Source organism: Empidonax traillii, unplaced genomic scaffold (genome assembly GCF_003031625.1).
Source record: "Empidonax traillii isolate 1590-97213 ecotype Southwest subspecies unplaced genomic scaffold, ASM303162v1 scaffold40:size2234952, whole genome shotgun sequence".
In the NCBI taxonomy this organism is placed as follows: domain Eukaryota; kingdom Metazoa; phylum Chordata; class Aves; order Passeriformes; family Tyrannidae; genus Empidonax; species Empidonax traillii.
Window position 1 is genome coordinate 2,081,597 of NW_020955233.1, and position 17,283 is coordinate 2,098,879.

At 45.4% G+C, this 17,283-nt stretch overlaps 1 protein-coding gene across 6 annotated transcripts in view; it reads left to right on the plus strand.

The window, feature by feature from the left end:
* Positions 1 to 17,283, plus strand: part of DGKD (diacylglycerol kinase delta) — a 69,932-nt gene that overhangs the window by 35,198 nt on the left and 17,451 nt on the right. For all 6 annotated transcript variants that reach the window (XR_003570597.1, XR_003570596.1, XM_027878362.1 and 3 more), the window contains 19 exons: positions 320 to 426; positions 930 to 1,055; positions 2,074 to 2,176; positions 2,688 to 2,850; positions 4,754 to 4,862; positions 5,608 to 5,747; positions 6,452 to 6,536; positions 7,094 to 7,188; positions 7,288 to 7,387; positions 7,542 to 7,815; positions 9,549 to 9,704; positions 10,449 to 10,577; positions 11,523 to 11,619; positions 11,903 to 12,013; positions 12,735 to 12,831; positions 13,547 to 13,654; positions 14,260 to 14,373; positions 14,771 to 14,905; positions 17,045 to 17,196. Coding sequence is in view for 4 of the 6 variants with exons in the window: in XM_027878362.1 (XP_027734163.1) it covers positions 320 to 426; positions 930 to 1,055; positions 2,074 to 2,176; positions 2,688 to 2,850; positions 4,754 to 4,862; positions 5,608 to 5,747; positions 6,452 to 6,536; positions 7,094 to 7,188; positions 7,288 to 7,387; positions 7,542 to 7,815; positions 9,549 to 9,704; positions 10,449 to 10,577; positions 11,523 to 11,619; positions 11,903 to 12,013; positions 12,735 to 12,831; positions 13,547 to 13,654; positions 14,260 to 14,373; positions 14,771 to 14,905; positions 17,045 to 17,196 (2,401 nt within the window). In the remaining 2 variants the exon portion in view is untranslated. The remainder of the gene's footprint in view (positions 1 to 319; positions 427 to 929; positions 1,056 to 2,073; positions 2,177 to 2,687; positions 2,851 to 4,753; positions 4,863 to 5,607; positions 5,748 to 6,451; positions 6,537 to 7,093; positions 7,189 to 7,287; positions 7,388 to 7,541; positions 7,816 to 9,548; positions 9,705 to 10,448; positions 10,578 to 11,522; positions 11,620 to 11,902; positions 12,014 to 12,734; positions 12,832 to 13,546; positions 13,655 to 14,259; positions 14,374 to 14,770; positions 14,906 to 17,044; positions 17,197 to 17,283) is intronic.

A 17,283-nucleotide genomic window follows, 5' to 3' on the forward strand; every position in this document is an offset into this window, starting at 1 on the left:
GCAGACGTGTGTGGCTGTGCACAGCTCATGCTTCTGGTGTGAATGAGGTGACACCCACACTGTGCAAAAGGATGGAGGAGTGTACGACTATCTGAATCATGGCAGACTTAACAGGGTGATAACTAAGCTTTGTACAAGCAACTGGCAAAAGTGACAAGGCAAGAATAATAGCTAGATCCTCAGAACACGCAGAGGTGATTGTTTTGGCGCTGCTAATGAGGCTGAAGCGTGCCCATGCTTTCTTCTGGAGCCATTGACATACTTTCACATTAGACTTCTGAGGAAGGATTAATTAATGTATCCTTCTCTTCCTCCACAGTGTGCAAGTTTAAAGCTCACAAGCGCTGTGCTGTGCGGGCAACCAACAATTGCAAGTGGACAACTCTGGCCTCTATCGGGAAAGATATCATTGAGGATGAAGATGGGGTAGGTGTTAGCCTGGACTCTTCCAGCCTTACTTGGAAATGGAAGCGCTGGCTCTGGAAAAAGCTCTTCAGTTTTTTTTTTTCACTACATAAATAGCAGATTCTGCCTTTATGTGGGAAGGGCCTCTGGAGCATGAACTTCTTTGTGAAAAGTCTGACCAGGGCAGCAAGGACTCCTTAATAGGAAGAATCCTGCTATGGACTGGGGAAGTTAAGGTTACATAATTGGAGGCACAGGAAACTTGATCGGAGTTTTGGCAAAAGAAAAGTAAATGGGTGTTTGGAACAGCACCTTAGCATATGATGCAAGTCAGTGTTTCCTGGGTAGTCTGGAGTAAGTCACCTGGACTCTTTGTGTATGGTGTAAGATGCCAGAATTGGTCCTCAGGTGTTTTCTAGAAACTGCCTCCTCTCCTTAAACATTGCATATGAAGACTGTCTATCTCAGAGCCCCTGTGCCTCCTGCACCTTTAAGTTGCTTCTGTCCCTGTATGCCGTTTGCAGATCTCGATGCCACATCAGTGGCTGGAGGGAAACCTGCCCGTGAGCGCCAAATGCACCGTGTGTGACAAAACCTGTGGCAGCGTCCTGCGCTTGCAAGATTGGCGCTGCCTGTGGTGCAAAGCCATGGTGAGTTACCATTTCAGTGAAGGACAGGCTTTGATCAGCTCTGGGCTGTGTTCTTTTAATGACATTTACTCAAAGCGAAATCATGTCCTTCATTTGCCACGAAGGACTTCGTTGTTCTGCAAGAGTTAGAAATTTAATTGTGCTGAAAAGTGTCGCTATGATGCATAAAAGTAACCTGAAATATGTATGTGCAAGCTCATTTCATTTTGAGAGTGAGCTTTCATAGAAGAATCTAATTACACTAGATATGAATCAATGCTTCAGGCATGGAATATGCTGGATTTTAAGGAGGCATTGTTTGTTATTTCTGCAAGTTGGAAAGGTACAACAAACTGTAAAGAATACTCAGCTATTTTAGTAATAGCAGTTTCCCTTCCACTGCAGTAGATTTCTCTCGCCTAACCACTGCAGTGGTGCAGATCATGCTGTGTTTCCAGTAGTCTGTAATACCTGTCAGAGAAGTATCACAAAATATGCATTTAGAATGAGGGTTCAAACCCCAAGCAAACCCTCTCTCTTACAGCCTTCATGTAGCAGAAATTACTGAAGTGTCCTGCTCTGCTTTGTATTTCCTTTCTTGGAGGGTTCATTAATCCCTTCTTCTCTTAGCTCTTATGTCCTTCATGGTTTCCTGCTTTGTTTTTTTGCTTTCTTGTTTCCTTGAGGTCCCAGCCTTTTCTTTTGTTTTTACTCTGGATCTCTCAACTGAGGCTGGGATTTTGAAAGCAGAGTGCCTGAAGGCTCTTAAAGTCACAGAATCTGTTATCTGGTTCTCTCAGCTCTGGAAGGGCTTGTCTCACAAATTCAAACAGCAAACTACATGAAAGGAGAAGAATTAGTAAAAGACTGATTAGATCATTCTTAAAATAACTTTTATCAATAAATTTATCAATTAACATTTCCTGGTCATTTTACCCCCTCCATCTTTCTTACTCTTCCAACCTCCTGTTGGGTGGCTTTAGGAGCTACACCACAGTGCCCAAAAGGGTCTGAATTACTTTTCTGATGGTGTTTCCAGGTACACACAGCATGTAAAGAGTTGCTGCCAAACAAGTGCCCTCTTGGGCTGTGCAAAGTGTCTGTCATTCCTCCTACTGCTCTGAACAGCATTGATTCAGATGGTAAGTACTGCGAGTAAGTAGCTCGTTTCCCTTCCTCTCAGTCACAGTCTCTTCAGCTGACACTGTTAATGCCAGGCTCTGTCAGCTGAAAATTCTGCTTTTGGTGTGGCTGAAATTCCCAACTGGAAGCCATTGCTGAGTGAACTGTTTACTTTGCTTTTGCACTCAGTTTATCACCCTGTAATGTCAGTGTTTGCTGAGCTGCAGCTGGTGAAGTTTATTGAGAATGACTGTGTTGCAGAAGCAGTTTGGGAAGGTTGAGGAAGCTGAAAATTTTGGCATACTGCTAGGAGATAAGTGTGATACTTGGCAGCATGAGGTGGGGTTCATGCTGGATTCAGGGCTGTGCACATTTGGCATTTGCCCAGTGAGTGCCATAAGCAGAAGGAAAGTATTAGCTGCTTCATAGCTGGACTGGGCTGTGGGGTGTTGGGTTTTTTTCTTTCCATCTCCATGGGCAGCTTCACGTTTCTTGGCTTTTCCTCCCTCTCCCTTCCCTTTTCCCCAACAGGTTTCTGGAAAGCTACTTGTCCCCCTTCTTGCACAAGTCCTTTGTTGGTCTTTGTCAACTCAAAGAGTGGAGACAACCAAGGTGTAAAATTTCTACGAAGATTCAAACAGCTGCTGAATCCAGCCCAGGTCTTTGACCTCATGAATGGAGGACCTCACCTGGGGTAGGCAGATATTCTGTAGAAACACATTCCTTGTAAATATCAGGGAGGTACAAAGGATTTATTTGGTTAAGCTCATCCTCAAATATAACAAGGAACCTATTCCTCAGAGAAAACTGAACACTTACGAAATTTGGAGAGGTTTTCCTCTCTCTGTGTTTAGTGTTATTGATTAGCTAAAACCAAAAATGTTGTTGAAAAAGGTTATTATTTCCATTTGTGGGTAACAGCAGGACAGCTTGAGGCCTTTTGGGGGAGTTCCAGAAACACTCCCCTGGAAGAAGACCAAGTGTAGAAAGCTTGAATCCAGAAGAAAACTTGTCAGCAAACAGATTGTAAAAGGCATCCTGATTACTGCTAAGGAGAATGAACTTCAGTTAACTCAAGTGAACAGATAGATATCATAGATAGAAAATTAATATTGTCAACATGAGATTTATTGAGAAATAACTTACCTGGGAAGTAAGTGAAACTTCCATCCCTTAAAGATTTCATGGTGATATTGGGGAAAGATCTTTTTTGAGTGCATTTGGTACAGCTGGTTCTGCCCTGGCATCTTGGTGACATTTCAGACCTTTTACCTAGAATATCTGTAGATTAAAAAAAAAAAAAAGAGAGTGCTGTGGAATAAATGTCTTTAGTGTATACCTGCAACTATGCTCCTCATAAGAGCCAACACAAAGTTAATTTTCCTCATCCTTTTCTGACTGTGACTCCAAGTCTTTGACTAGATCTGTAGATGCAGGGAACTAAATCTGGGAGTGTCCACTCCTGGATGAGCGACCTTTGGGTTCTGCTCTCCTGAGAACTCCTGTGTCCTTTGCCACAGCACTGGCATTTAAAGCTGCAGTGTTCTGTCCAGGGGATGTGTTTGGCTGAAAACTAAGAGGACTTGTAAAATTAGGTGTTTTTCTTCTTCCCTTCCTCAGTTGGACTGACTGGAGAGAGGAATTTTGCTTTTAAGCAGGAGAGAATGGAAGGGAGGGAATCAATTACTTTCTCAAGCTGTGGTGCACAGCTTCTACAACAGCTGCTCTTCTATGCTCTCTCAAAAGGGAAGTGATAGTATAGGGTACAGGCTGCTTCTTGATAATTTAAATATTTTCAGCTGGTGCCAATCAGACTGTACCATAAGATGCTGTCATTTCTGGTAGCCATTTTTTATGTGTCAACAATGCCTGATAAAATAAGGATTTCCACGTACTCCATCAAATCCTGTTTAGGTAATAATAAAAACCATACATATAAAACCAAAATAAAAGCAGCTAGTAGGGCTTGAAGGTGTTTGGTAAGAAGCAGAGTTTCAAACAGCTTAAGGAGAGGTTTTTAATTACTGTGGAAAGGGTGAATAGAGAAATTGCCACTGCTGAGCTGTTTGCCTGCCTGCAGGACAGACCAGGCACCACAGCATTGGTTTGTGTTGCTTTTCTGAAAGATGGACTAAAGCTTGGGAGGCTTTACATCCTCTTGCAGTTGTCTCCTTGCTGAGTGACTGCAGGAAGTTCCCTGTCTTGAAACTTTACTTTGATTGTGTGGCCTCTGAGCAGTCCAGCAGTGGCAAGTAAGTGGCCTGCAAGAGGGAGTTAATTCAGTGGATAATCAGCTATCACATGCTTGTTTCCTGTTCTGTACAGACAAAAGTGTCCTGCTTTAGTAGTGGAGCATGTCTGGGAGATATTTCTATAGTGAATAGCCATTGTAAGTTGCTTAGCTGTATTTATAATTCCTTAATTATAACCATTTTAATTCATCTGGAGTCTGACAGTGACTCATACTCATTGTGAAATCAGAGCCTACAATAAGCAAAGCTGCCATGTTCATTACCTGGATTGGAATTGTTTATCATTTCTTTCTGTAACAGCTTATTGGTTTTCCCTCTTGCTTTTTTTCCTTCTCTCCTCTGTAGTTTACGCTTATTCCAGAAATTTGACACTTTCCGGATCCTGGTTTGTGGTGGGGATGGAAGTGTTGGCTGGGTTCTCTCTGAAATTGATAGCCTCAACCTTCACAAACAGGTACCTGCCCAGGAGCTTGGTGGGGTGAAGGAATGAAGTAACAACAGCATGGGCTGAAGAGGCTTTCCTTGGTCATGCAGCTGTAGTTTGCCCCAGGACTGAAGCTGCTGGAAGCTCACCCACAGCAGTGCTCTTCACGAGTGTTCTGCCAGAAGCAGGAATGGATTAATTCATTATTCCTGACTCCAGTGTTCCTCCACAAGATCCAGCTTTTGGAGTACTCCTGTTCCCTTGCCAGCAGAGACATGCTCTGAAAGGGCTGCAGTTAGAAACCCTGAGAGTTCCACATGGCCTGTGCTCCTCATCTATTTAATTCCTCATCCTTTTAACTCTCGTGGTGTAATTTGGGAGTCTTGGCATAGGCAGAAACTTCATTGGAGTAGGTGTTTAATTTTAGTTTCCATTTTGTCTGGGAGCTGTGTCTGCTAATTTTACAGAAACACAATAGCACCACCCTATGGTTACATACAAACCTCTGTAGGAGAGGTTACTTCAGCGAGGTGCTCCTTCAGGTAGTAGCTGTAAAATGCTCCTCTCTCAATTAACAACTAAAAGCAGAGGAAATTTTTCTACATTTGCACGCTCTCCTGGCTGTTTTACCCATCCAGTTACTTTCTCCCCACCCTGGGATTAGTTGTGTTTCAGTGACTGGTGTGTTAAGGAATCAGTCATGTTACTTGTGGCTGTTCCTGGCTTGTGTTTTCATGTTTGAATATCACTTTTGGTTTCCTTTTCTCTCATGCAGTGCCAGCTGGGAGTGCTTCCCTTGGGAACAGGGAATGACCTTGCCCGTGTGTTAGGCTGGGGGTCTGCCTGTGATGATGACACCCAGCTGCCACAGATCCTGGAGAAGCTGGAGAGGGCCAGTACCAAAATGCTGGACAGGTGAGTAACCATCACTAACATCCTCTGCTGTGCCAGAGTTGTGTGAAAATACCCTGCCAGGGGAGAACTGAGCTGTATGATTCTGCCAAGCTGTTGGACCTCTTACTAATGCCAGATAACTTTTTTCTTTTGATAATCCCCTGTCACCCTCTAGCAACAAAAGGTGGTCTGGCTTTCCATGTCACTCCTGCAGAACAGTAACAAGTGAAATTGCTGATGTCCTGTATCCTCTCTTCTGTTCCAGAGTTCTCATCAATTGAATTTTTCACCCTTAAAATCATGACTTATTTTTTTGAGCTATTTTTTTTTCTTTGTAAACTTGAAGCAATTTGTCTTGAGTTTGGCTTAGAAACAAAAGCTGAATGTGGGTGTCTGCCCCTAGTATTGATGCCTCCTGTATATTTTGTACATTTAAAAATACTTCTTGTTCTTAGAGTTGCATTTTGGCATCTCTTATGTTGAATTGAGTAATGCCTATAGAATTTCTGTGGAGAGAGAAGTGCAGGGAAGTTCCCTGTGCTGTAGAACACTTGTTCATCTTGTCATCCTTCCCTCTTCCCTAGTTCAACCCCTCTGCATTTCCACTCCAACTCTATGGCCCCCCCATAGTGCAGTTTGTTCTGCCTTGAGGTTCTAACCTGCTGTGTCCTTTGGATAAAGGATGAAATCATCTGCAGTGCAGTGACAAGTGTGGTTTTCAACAGGTGGAGCATCATGGTGTATGAAACCAAACTCCCTCGCCAGGCCTCCACTTCCACAGTCACGGAGGATTTCAATGAGGATTCAGAGGTACCTCCCAGGATGCAGAGAGCAGGGGACTGGAGCCTTGGAGCAGATGGGATGGGAGACAGTGGCTGAGCTCCAGTGGAGCAGACCTGAGCCATGGCTTGGGTGCAGCCAGAGCTGCAAAGATCTGGAGCTTTAAGTCAATGAAGTATTATTGAGAAGGATGGAGGTCGGGTTGCCAGAGTCAACAAGCAGAATGAGGGATGAGGAGAAGATCCTGGGAACAGGACAGAAAGGAGATAATTGACTTTTATTTGCTGTTATGACATCAAGTTGTTGAAATAGTGACAAGCTGCATAGCAGTCAAAATAAGGTGCTTTTAGATCTGCAGTTGATCAGAGACTCTTAAGAACTGCACTGCTGATCGTTTCTGGATTCAGCATTAGTTTTTTCATCAGATGCAGGTCTTCAGTGAGTAACAGAGCCCTGGACTGTGGACGTTTTCCAGGGCAAATAGAACCTATAGAGTGATAGGTACTCTCTGGGGAGCCAGGGTTGCACAGCATGTGTTGTAATGTTGGGAAGGAGCACCTCAATGATTTGTTTCTGACTGTCAACAGGTGCAGAAGATTCTCTGCTACGAAGACTCGGTGGCTGCTCATTTGTCCAAAATTTTGACTTCTGACCAACACTCAGTGGTCATCTCCTCAGCAAAGTGAGTACCTAGAGGACAACTTCTCTAAGTGAAATCTGCACTGTGGAAATCCTGTGACAATCCTTGCATGACGTTGTTTTCATTTCCTCCTTTGTCCAGGGTGCTTTGTGAGACAGTGAAGGATTTTGTGGCTCGAGTAGGAAAAGCCTATGAGAAGGCAACAGAAAGCTCAGAGGAATCAGAGGTCATGGCCAGGAAGGTAAAATCTGAAAATTGTTTGGCTTTCTACTTCTAAAGTGTAAAACTGCTCTGTTTACAGAGAACTGGGACAGCAGCAGTTCAGCAGGCACTAAAGAAACGAGCTACCCAGGCCTACTGTTAGTTCTACTCAGATGTTTTTCTTCTCCTTGTAGTGCTGTGTCCTGAAGGAGAAGCTGGACTCATTGCTGAAGACACTGAATGATGAATCTCAAGCATCTTCGTCTCTGCCAAACCCTCCTCCCACCATTGCAGAGGAGACGGAGGATGGGGATGGGTCGGGCAGTGCCTGCGACTCCTCGAGCGAGCGCTCGGTGGGCTCGTCGTGCACGGCCCGGCCCCAGATATTCCGGCCCCGGGAGCAGCTGATGCTGAGAGCCAACAGCCTGAAAAAGGCCATTCGCCAGATCATAGAGCACGCAGAGAAAGGTGACTGCCAGGAGTCCTGCTGGGCACTTCTGCAGCCTCTTGAGAAGAATACATTTCCTTTGTTCCAGGGCAGTAGGGCTCTTCATTGACAACAGCTCTCCTGAGCTAGGGAAGCTACTCAGTAAGCCTGGTTATTTAGTTTCAGTGCCAAGCCCACCAATGTTGGAAACATTGCTTGGTAAATGAGCCTGAAGATCAAGGTGTTTTCTCTCCCTTTGGGCTGGTTTAGGAAGTTCCTGTCCTCCCACACTCTGTTAATTTGCATTTCCTGTCTGTCCCCACCCATACCACAACTGTGTCAGTGCAGCTGTTTGTATGGCCCTGCTGTAAAACAGATCGAAAATATTTGGGAAGAAAGCATTTTCAGTTTTTTAACTTGGATTGTTTCAGAAATCTCTTTATAGCAGAGCTGAGCAAAACACTGCTGTGGCACAATCTCAAGAGCAGGCAGGAACTTCTTGCATGAGCTTTGTCCCTGGGAAAAACTTACAGTGCTGCACCTTTGGTACAAATCAGTTCTGTTCTGTTCTGAACTTCTTAGGCAGGTGACTTTCTCCACACCTTGACCCTTGTCTCTCTCCAGGCACACCCCTCATAGCTCCAAGTTTTATTTCTTTTGAAAGGCACCAGTTTCCCAGATGTTAGTCATAAACAAGGGTTTAACTGAGACCAAAGGAAGTACTTTACAGCTTGTCACTGCAGGTAAAAGCACTGAAGTTGCAGATGTGATGTCAGTGCCCACCCAAATGTGCACTATGAACAACTGTGTAGTAAGTTACAAAGCATTGCAGTGGATTTCCAGCACTGCAACACTGTATACAACCTATCCTGAAGGTGAAGTAGTATGGGAGGATGGAAGTGGAGCAAACAACCTGCTTCTGGTGAAATAGAGGCCTTGACCTCACTGCTGCCCCACTTTGCTGCTGCTTACCTTAGGCCAGTTTGGTGTTTGTGGAGTTCTTATGGAGCCCCAGGCAATTTGCTTAATCCAGCCTGAAGCGTTTATTTCTGATGGGCTGGTGGGTTGAACTGATGGGCTGGTGGGTTGGGTTGCCTCGTGGGCAATTTTGAGGAACTCCAGAGTCAGCACAAGGGAGGGGAAGAGACTGCAGGAAGCGGGGGCTCATCCCCCTGTGGAGCTGGTAGAGCAGCTGTGGTCAGTTTGGAGCTGTGCCCTGGCAGGGGCTGCTGGGGAGGAAGAGCCCTGTTGATTACATGCAAAGGACATTTTGATTTCTTTAGGCAATGTGCTAGTGCTTAAATCTTATCAGCGCTCCAGCAAACTCCAGCTACATTTCAGATGTGTTTGTTCCAACTTTTCCAAACTGTTTTTCTTCTTCCAAAGTATATAATCTGATTCTTCCCTCTGTTTGAATTGGTTTTTACCAGCTGCTATTTTCTTCCTCCTCCACTGTATGTGTCTAAGTGCCTTTTTCAAGTGGCTTATGTTATTGCACCACTACAGATTAAGCAAACAGAAAATTCATTAATCACTTCATGTCTGTCTGGGTAGAATTCCTGGCAACATCTAAATGCAAATAAACCGAAGCCCATCACCTGTAACACAGTTTACATCTCAAGTTGTCTGAGTACCTGAGGTTTTTGTTATGCCTGTTCTTTCCTCTAAGGAATTGGGACACATAGAGTCCCATTCTGTTTTTGTTTACATCAGTGGGAGGTATTCCTTGCTGGAAGAGCTTTGAGAAACTCACCTACTTTCTCTGTCCATACAGCTGTAGATGAGCAGAATGCCCAGACCCAGGAGCAAGAAGGTTTCCTGCTTAATCTGTCATCCTCTGAGGAGGGCAAGGAGCTGAGTAACGAGGATAAAATGCCCCTGCAGTCATCACACGGCAGCAGCTGTGGAGTGTCCAAGGGGAGGAGGAAAGGTACTGCTCTGGGGCCACCAGCAGGCAGGTCTTGCCTGTGCATTCCAGTTCTGGTAGTTGTAAAGAGGGAAGGGGGTGTTACATGTACTACCTGGTGTGTTGTGTTTTCCTCTAATTTTTGCGTGATTGCTCTTCAGGCCCTGCACGTTTCTGTGCTGTAGCCTGTGCCTTACACACCCCACTTTTTGCTGCCTCTCTGATGACCGGTCTGTGATCGTAGCATTTGGAGTCTGGGAGTCGGGAATTTTCTTGCACCTTAGCCAGTAATCTGGGTTCTCTTGGCTTTCAGTGCTTGGGCAAGGACGGTCTTGAGCATTTTTCATGTCATGTACCTGGCGACATTTCCCTGCCAGATGACAGAGAACAGTTTGCTTTAATAACTGTGCTATGTGAGTGATTTGTTAGAGATCCCTAACCACTGCAGATAAATTTGAAACTTCCCTGAGTACTGATTGGGAGCCAAATACTCTGTCTTATGCTGCTGGCACCGGCTTTTTTTCATCTCCATTTGTAATATTTTTCCTGTGGCATTTTGGTGCTTCTAGTCTGTGAGGTTTTCTGGCAGCACATATGTAATACCTGTCTCTTAATGACTGGTTCTGTCAATTCTTTGTTTTCTGGTGGCTCACGTGTTTTGCTGTTGAGTGAGTCCTGACCCAGCCGTGCTGCTTGGACTGTGCTGCCCTGTGCTGACAGGACAAGCATTATGTTTGTCAATAGCCACGTTTGTGTTGTGTTTTACAGCCTCCAAGTCTCCTTGTGAAAGACTAATAAACAAAGGAAGTTTGTCGCTGGGCAGCTCTGCATCTCTTCCTCCCCAGACAGGAAACCGGGACAACTTGCCAATGCTGAACACAAAAATCCTCTACCCAAGTAAGTGTAACACCCACCTCTTCCCACTGAGGCAGCCAGCTGGAGCATGGGTGACAGCACCACATGCTGCAGTCCTCACAAGAAACATGGAATTGTCCTGCCAGATGCTCTTTTGTGCAGGAGAGAAATCCCCTTGTGGATAACTTCAGGAGGAGGCTTGGAGGGAGCTGCAATAATTTCCAGTTTGTAGCTAAGACCTAGACACAGATTGTCATTAACACTGTGAAGTGGCAGAATTTAGGTGCCAATTGCAAGGAGATACTGATCTCAAAGCAACCTAGAGAAGGGGGATATGAGAAAGGTTTCTGAAGAGTGGCAGCCATAGGTTGGGAGCAGCAGTCCCTTCATGGGAGGACTGAAGTCACTGGAAGTGCACAGACCCAGCAGAATTCCCACCTCCCACATCTTGAGCAGCAACTTCTCCCCATCCCTGTGGCAGTGTCCTTCCACCTCTTCCTCCAAACTGCTTGTACAAATTGCCTCTTCTAGAAGAAGGTAATTTCCTTTCTCTCTGACAAACCTATTGTTTGTTGGTAACCAGTTAGTAATTTAAGAAGCAGGAGACAGTAGTTCTCGAGCAACTTGGATAATAACTTCACTTTTACTTCACTAACTGGAGGAGGGACATTGCATGTCTCACCCTGGAACAAAAAGGCTACTGCAGAGAATACACTCCTATTTCCCTTTTCCATGTTCCTGTACAACTGTGCTGCTGGCCTTAGGCAATACACTGTCAGGCAGAAACCCTACAGGCAGCCCCAGAAATCCTGCTCCTTGTCAAAAGAGCGAAGCCTCTGGAGTGAAGAAAGCACTAATGCTATTTGCTTTCTCCACGAATGACAGGGCAGAATACATTAAGTCTTGTTATCTTGTCTCAGAGATTGAAGTTACCTGTTTTCTGCCTATGGTTAGCCTCATTCTCCTCTGTGGTCAATTTTCCTGCAGATATCCGTGCTGGCATGTCTGGTTCTTTGCCTGGGAGCTCAGTCATCAGCCGGTTGCTGATTCACGCTGATCCCTTTAACTCTGAGCCTGAAAATCTGTGAGTATGTGCAAGGCTTTGAAGGGAGGGAGTGGGTGTTTCCAAACACACCTCAGGAGAAGCGGATTAGTTTCCAGAGCACAGTAACAGGCTGCAGCAGCCCAGAGTTCCATGACTGGATGCCGGGGAATGGCAGCTTGTGGAGTTAGACACACAGTTACACATCTGACACAGTTGGGCTGGATGGTCTTTTCCAACCTAAGTGACTCTGAGGGTCTATGTGAGGTACACCCCAAATGGTACCTACACTTATGAATGGGAGTTTTGTTTTTCTGATTGGCAGTGAATGTTACACAGAGAAGTGTGTCATGAATAATTACTTTGGAATTGGACTGGATGCAAAGATTTCTTTGGACTTCAACAACAAACGTGATGAGCACCCAGAGAAATGCAGGTGGGTTTGGCTTTTTTGGATCGATTCTAGAAGTGACTGAAACCACTTCATTGTTCTGTGTGGTTTGGAAGCTGATTGTGTACACATGTTGAATAGGTGTGTTGTGTAAATAATCCTCCTGTGAAGCTTGAAATCATGATGGAGGAGATAAATTACTGATTTATTACCGATCTTTTATGCTAAAAGGTCTTTAAGTAGTTACGTTGGTGTAAATTGAGTCTATTTGTTCTTTTTATGTCATCTCAAAGGTTTTTCTCCTGGGCTATTTAGCCACAAGAGAAGCACAAATGCCACAAAGGCTGGTTTTGGCCTTGATCCTGTCTTAATACAAACTGCAGGTTTGGCCTGTTGAATACCTGGGCAACTGCAGGCTGCTTTGTGTATCCTGGGATCAGTCCATTTGCTGTACTTGAGCTAACACAGCCAGACACTGTTGATGTCCTGGTGTGTGAGATGGACGAGTTCTATGCCAGGGGAGTCTGTGTATGTTCTGGTAGCGTGTGTTACTCAGTCATCCTCAGTTCCTACCTCGCATGTATTTAAAGGGAAGTAGTTCCCCAACACAAATGGTGACCACTCGGAGTGCTTGACCCTTTTGGAAGCAGAGCACCTTTGTGTTTTAGGAGGTAGCGGGTATCGTTTCGATGTGAGGTTTTTCTTCCTTCTTAGTGAAAGGGTAAATGTCTGTGCTGACTTTTTCTCTTTTGATTTACCCCCTCAGAAGTCGTACAAAGAACATGATGTGGTACGGAGTATTGGGGACCAAGGAGCTGCTGCACAGAACGTATAAAAACCTGGAGCAGAAAGTCTTGCTGGAGGTGAGGAATTAGCAAGTTCTTCTGTTCCTAAAACTGGGATGCCTGACTGCATCTCCTTTGGGCACTGTGACTTTGGCATGGTCATTCTGCTTGGTGACATTTGCCTGCCTCTTACAACTAAAAGTGGCTTTTCCTGGTTCTGGAGGATAACTTGTATTCTCAGACCATAAGGGAAATACCATCCTGCTGCAAAGTATTTGCTGTTCCCAGCCCAAGGTTCAGCATGGATTGTTATGGTACATGTGCTATCTCATGTGAATGCTTCCTTTTAGGTATAGTAGGTGCAGTGGAAAGCTCTTGATTTGACTGTGCTATAATGTGCACCTAACTGGGTAAAATTCTGTTGTATAGGCCATGTACAACATAAACAGGTAATGTGCAGGAGGAGCCCCTCATCACATAGGTGTTTTGTGAGTTTTATTGCCCTCTCTGGAGGAACAAACCATGAGGTTTTGCCAAGCGTCTCAGGTGTTCCCTGTTCCTGTTAGAGGAAAAGAGGCAACATATCTCTCTGAGATCCATGTGTGCCAAAAGAGGCGTGGCTCTTGAGACTGGAGTGGATAGTCCTACTCCGCTAGGTCAGAAATAAATGGGTCGAAACGTGAATTAATGTATTACTAAGCTGTGCCGGCTGTTTTCTGTTCTTAGAGCATGTACTTGGCAGGAGGGGCTCTCCTGCTGGGCTGAGAGCAGTGTTGCCTTCTTTTCTGTGCAGTGTGATGGGAGGCCAATCCCTCTGCCCAGTCTCCAGGGAATTGCTGTACTCAACATCCCCAGCTATGCAGGAGGCACCAACTTCTGGGGGGGAACCAAGGAAGATGATGTGAGTATTGTCTAAGGCAATCCAGGAAATGTTTCTACTTACTGTTGCTTTTGAAGTCACAGCCCCTGAGGATAGTGCTTTGAAGAAGAGGGCAAGGGGCCTGTCTGCTTGTACTTTTTTTGGGAAGTGGGTAAGATACTGAAATTCAGTCTTTAGGAGCTTCATACCCAGGCAGTCTGTAATGATTCAGAAGAAACATCACCAGACCATTTGGAGCTACAGGAAGTGTTTTAGGTTGGCCTTTTCCCCATAGACTGACCGAAAAGTAAAACCCCTTGAAGGAAAAGGCAGGTAGATTTACTCAGAAACATTGTATTTATTGAAGGAGTGCCTACTCTGTGAAGAATAATTATTGCCTTGTGTCCTACAGCCTGGGTGTCTGTGTTATACTTTAGCCATTGGAAGCACAGTGGAACTATCAAGCCTCCTTTTTGTCCCTGCTAGCTCACTGCAGATTATCAGCTTCCAGCCTTGTTGTTAATCTTACACAGATTAAAGAGCACATTTGAGAGCCGACCCCCAGATCTGCACCAGTAAGGGGTTAAAGGAAACCTCTTCAGCAGAACTGTTTGTCAACTGAATTCTCTCTCCCCTGTATTTGGCAGACATTTACAGCCCCTTCCTTTGATGACAAGATTTTGGAGGTAGTGGCCGTGTTTGGCAGCATGCAGATGGCAGTGTCACGTGTGATCAACCTGCAGCACCACCGCATTGCACAGGTATCACCCGCTTCTGTGAGCTCCTCGTGCCTGCCCCCTCTCCAGCTGGTGACTTGGGAGCCAGTTTCAGTCAGTAAAGCCTTCCTTTGTGCTCTCTCTGGTCCGTGGAAAGAGCATCCACCAGGGCTGGAAATGAGAATACTGAGGGGTGATTTGAGCATGGAATTGTTTGCTGGCAGTCACTGTAGTGGGAGTTAGACCAACAGTTCAAATGCAGATTCATCCAAAGACACAGCAAGTGCTCCCTGCTGCTCAAGGGCAGGGCGTGCCCTGCCACCCAGACACGGGTGCCTCAAGTAGCACCAAAGCTACAGCACCTGGGGAAGGGCTTTGCAGAGACTCATGCTCTTGGAAAACCAACATTTTAGAGCTTTTCTGATGCAGTCACTTCTTGCAGTGTCGGACGGTGAAGATAGCAATCCTTGGAGAAGAGGGAGTTCCTGTGCAAGTGGATGGAGAAGCCTGGATCCAGCCTCCAGGTTACATTTGGATTGTTCATAAGAACAGGGCACAGACCCTCACCCGCGACAGGGTAAGAGCAGTCTTGTACACACTCTTGCAGCACACACATGTTTTTATGGCTCATATGTGACAACATATGAGAATGTGGCAACAGCCACATGTGAATGTTATCTTTGTGAATGCAAGAAGCATATCTTGTTACACACCATAAAGCTTTTGGGAAAGAATATGATCAGATTTCCCCACTTGGGAACTGGCATAAATAAGGTTGTTTATGCAAACTAGTTTTACTTCCTTTTCTGGGTGCCTGGTGACAGTGTTTCTTAACATGCTTGCATGCTGTTTTTCCCACAGGGTGCCTGCCTCACCAGCTACCACGGATTGTCTAGATTCAGATGGTTAATATCTTAATTTCTCATTACTGCTCAGTATGTGGCTTATACCTCACTGACCATGTAAAGCAGCATCTTATGCCTTGTTCAGAAGTGTTTGTCAGTCTCATCTCGTAATTTTCAAATATATCTGATAAGGATTAGCAGATAAGGAAGCCTCCTTGCTCTTTTACTGCTCTTTTACTGACTGAGTAGGGTAAGCCAAAAAGGAGAGGGGATAAAGGCTTTGCTGTGGCACAGACAGGCTTTATGGTTCCTCCCAGTTCTGTGACTGTCCATGCATAAAGAGTTAAGTTGAGAGCAGCTCTTAATACTTTCCACTAGTTTCCAGAGCAAATCAAGGTCCTCTGCAAAAGACTCCTCTGCTGAATTACAAGAAAAGAGAGAAGAGCAAAGAGAAAAAGGGAAAGCAGCCCGATACAGGCAGGAAGTTGTAAACATGGGGGTATGAAGAGAAAGCAAAGGTGGGCATACCAAGCCACTGTGGGTAATGATCACAGAACCATGGAATGGTTTGGGTTGGGAGGGACCTTAAAGGTCATCTAGTCCAACCCCCCTGCAGTGAGCAGGGACACCTTCCCCTAGACCAGGCTACTTAAAGCCCTGTCCAACTTGACCATGAATGTTGCCGAGATGAGGCAGCCACCACCTCTCTGGACAACCTCTGCCAGTGTTTCATGACCTTCATCATATGAAATTTCTTCCTGATATGTGGTTGAAGAGAGAGAGCAAGGGGCAACATGATTCCTGCTGAAATGGTAAAGGGAGGGAAAAAGGAGAGGCAGCTTTTGTGTGGGTATGGTGGGAAGGAGGTGGAGTGAAGCACAAGAGGTAGAGAGGACACAGCAGTCCCTTATGGGTGTGCTGTGTGTTGGACCACCTGAAGCCATGGTTGTGGTTGTGCCATCCCATTCCTCACTGCCTGCAGACCCAGTTTTACAGGCATGGAATTGCTACTGAGGAATAGGTTCCTCAGAGCAACAAGTTTATTTTAGCCATGGGCTTATCCTTGTTTTTCCTGCTGTCCTTTTGATGATCATAGCACACCTCTTCTTTCACAGAGCAAAACTATCCTATATAGTTGATGAAGTGGGGTCCTCTCTTCATGCATGTGACCCCTGTACCTTTGGTAACATTTTTCAAATGTGATTTTGGATGTATAGTTTCCTAAACTGAAGATGGAAAAACTCAAATTCCCTTATGTGGCCTCATCTGGACCAGTGAAGAGTCATCAGCAGGACTGAGATCAGGTAGCTTGTGCTGAGCTGACAGAGCTGACTGAGCCTGACAGAGTCCTGGAGGAGGGGCAGTAGGGGAAGGGATTATTTTACCACAGGGCTCCACAGTTTTCATTCTCACTGTATTCTCACACCACTGGCTGCTGCCAGGAATATCAGTAAGGGTGCAAACAGGACAGGTCCTAGCTCTGAGTTCAGCTGCTTGATCCACCAGTTCCTAGGGAAACACTGTTTACTTCCAAGTATTGAGGAGCCTTGAACAGTTTTAATAGAGCTACTCAAAGAAAAAGGCTGCCACCAGTAGGAAATGGATGGATTTTTACTAGTCTGGCCCTTGGAACTGGCCTACCAATTTTGACTAAAACTGTGCTTAAACAAAAATTAAGGCAAGGCAAGCATGTGGCATGGAAAACTTCAGTCCACCCAGCTAGTTAGCGAAGTTCCGAGCATCTCAGCAACTGGGTCCTGCAATGAAAAGTGTCTGCACCAGATCTACATGTTTTACAGGTGTAGGCACAATCTCTGGGTTTTTACAGGAGCTTCACAAGGTACCTGATAGTTTGCTTGTTGTGTTTTTAGGCATTTGAGAGCACTCTCAAGTCCTGGGAGGACAAACAGAAGTGTGAGTTGTCCCGACCCTCCTCCTTCTCTCTGCAACCAGAGATCATGTCTGAAGAGGAATCCACCCAGATCAACCAGTTTGGTCAAGCTGCAGGTGCTCTGATCCACAGGTACGACTCAACCTGCTTTTGGTGATAGAGCCCTCCTTTGGGGCCTGAAGTCATACCTCCTGTTCCTGGAGATGTTGCTGTTCACTC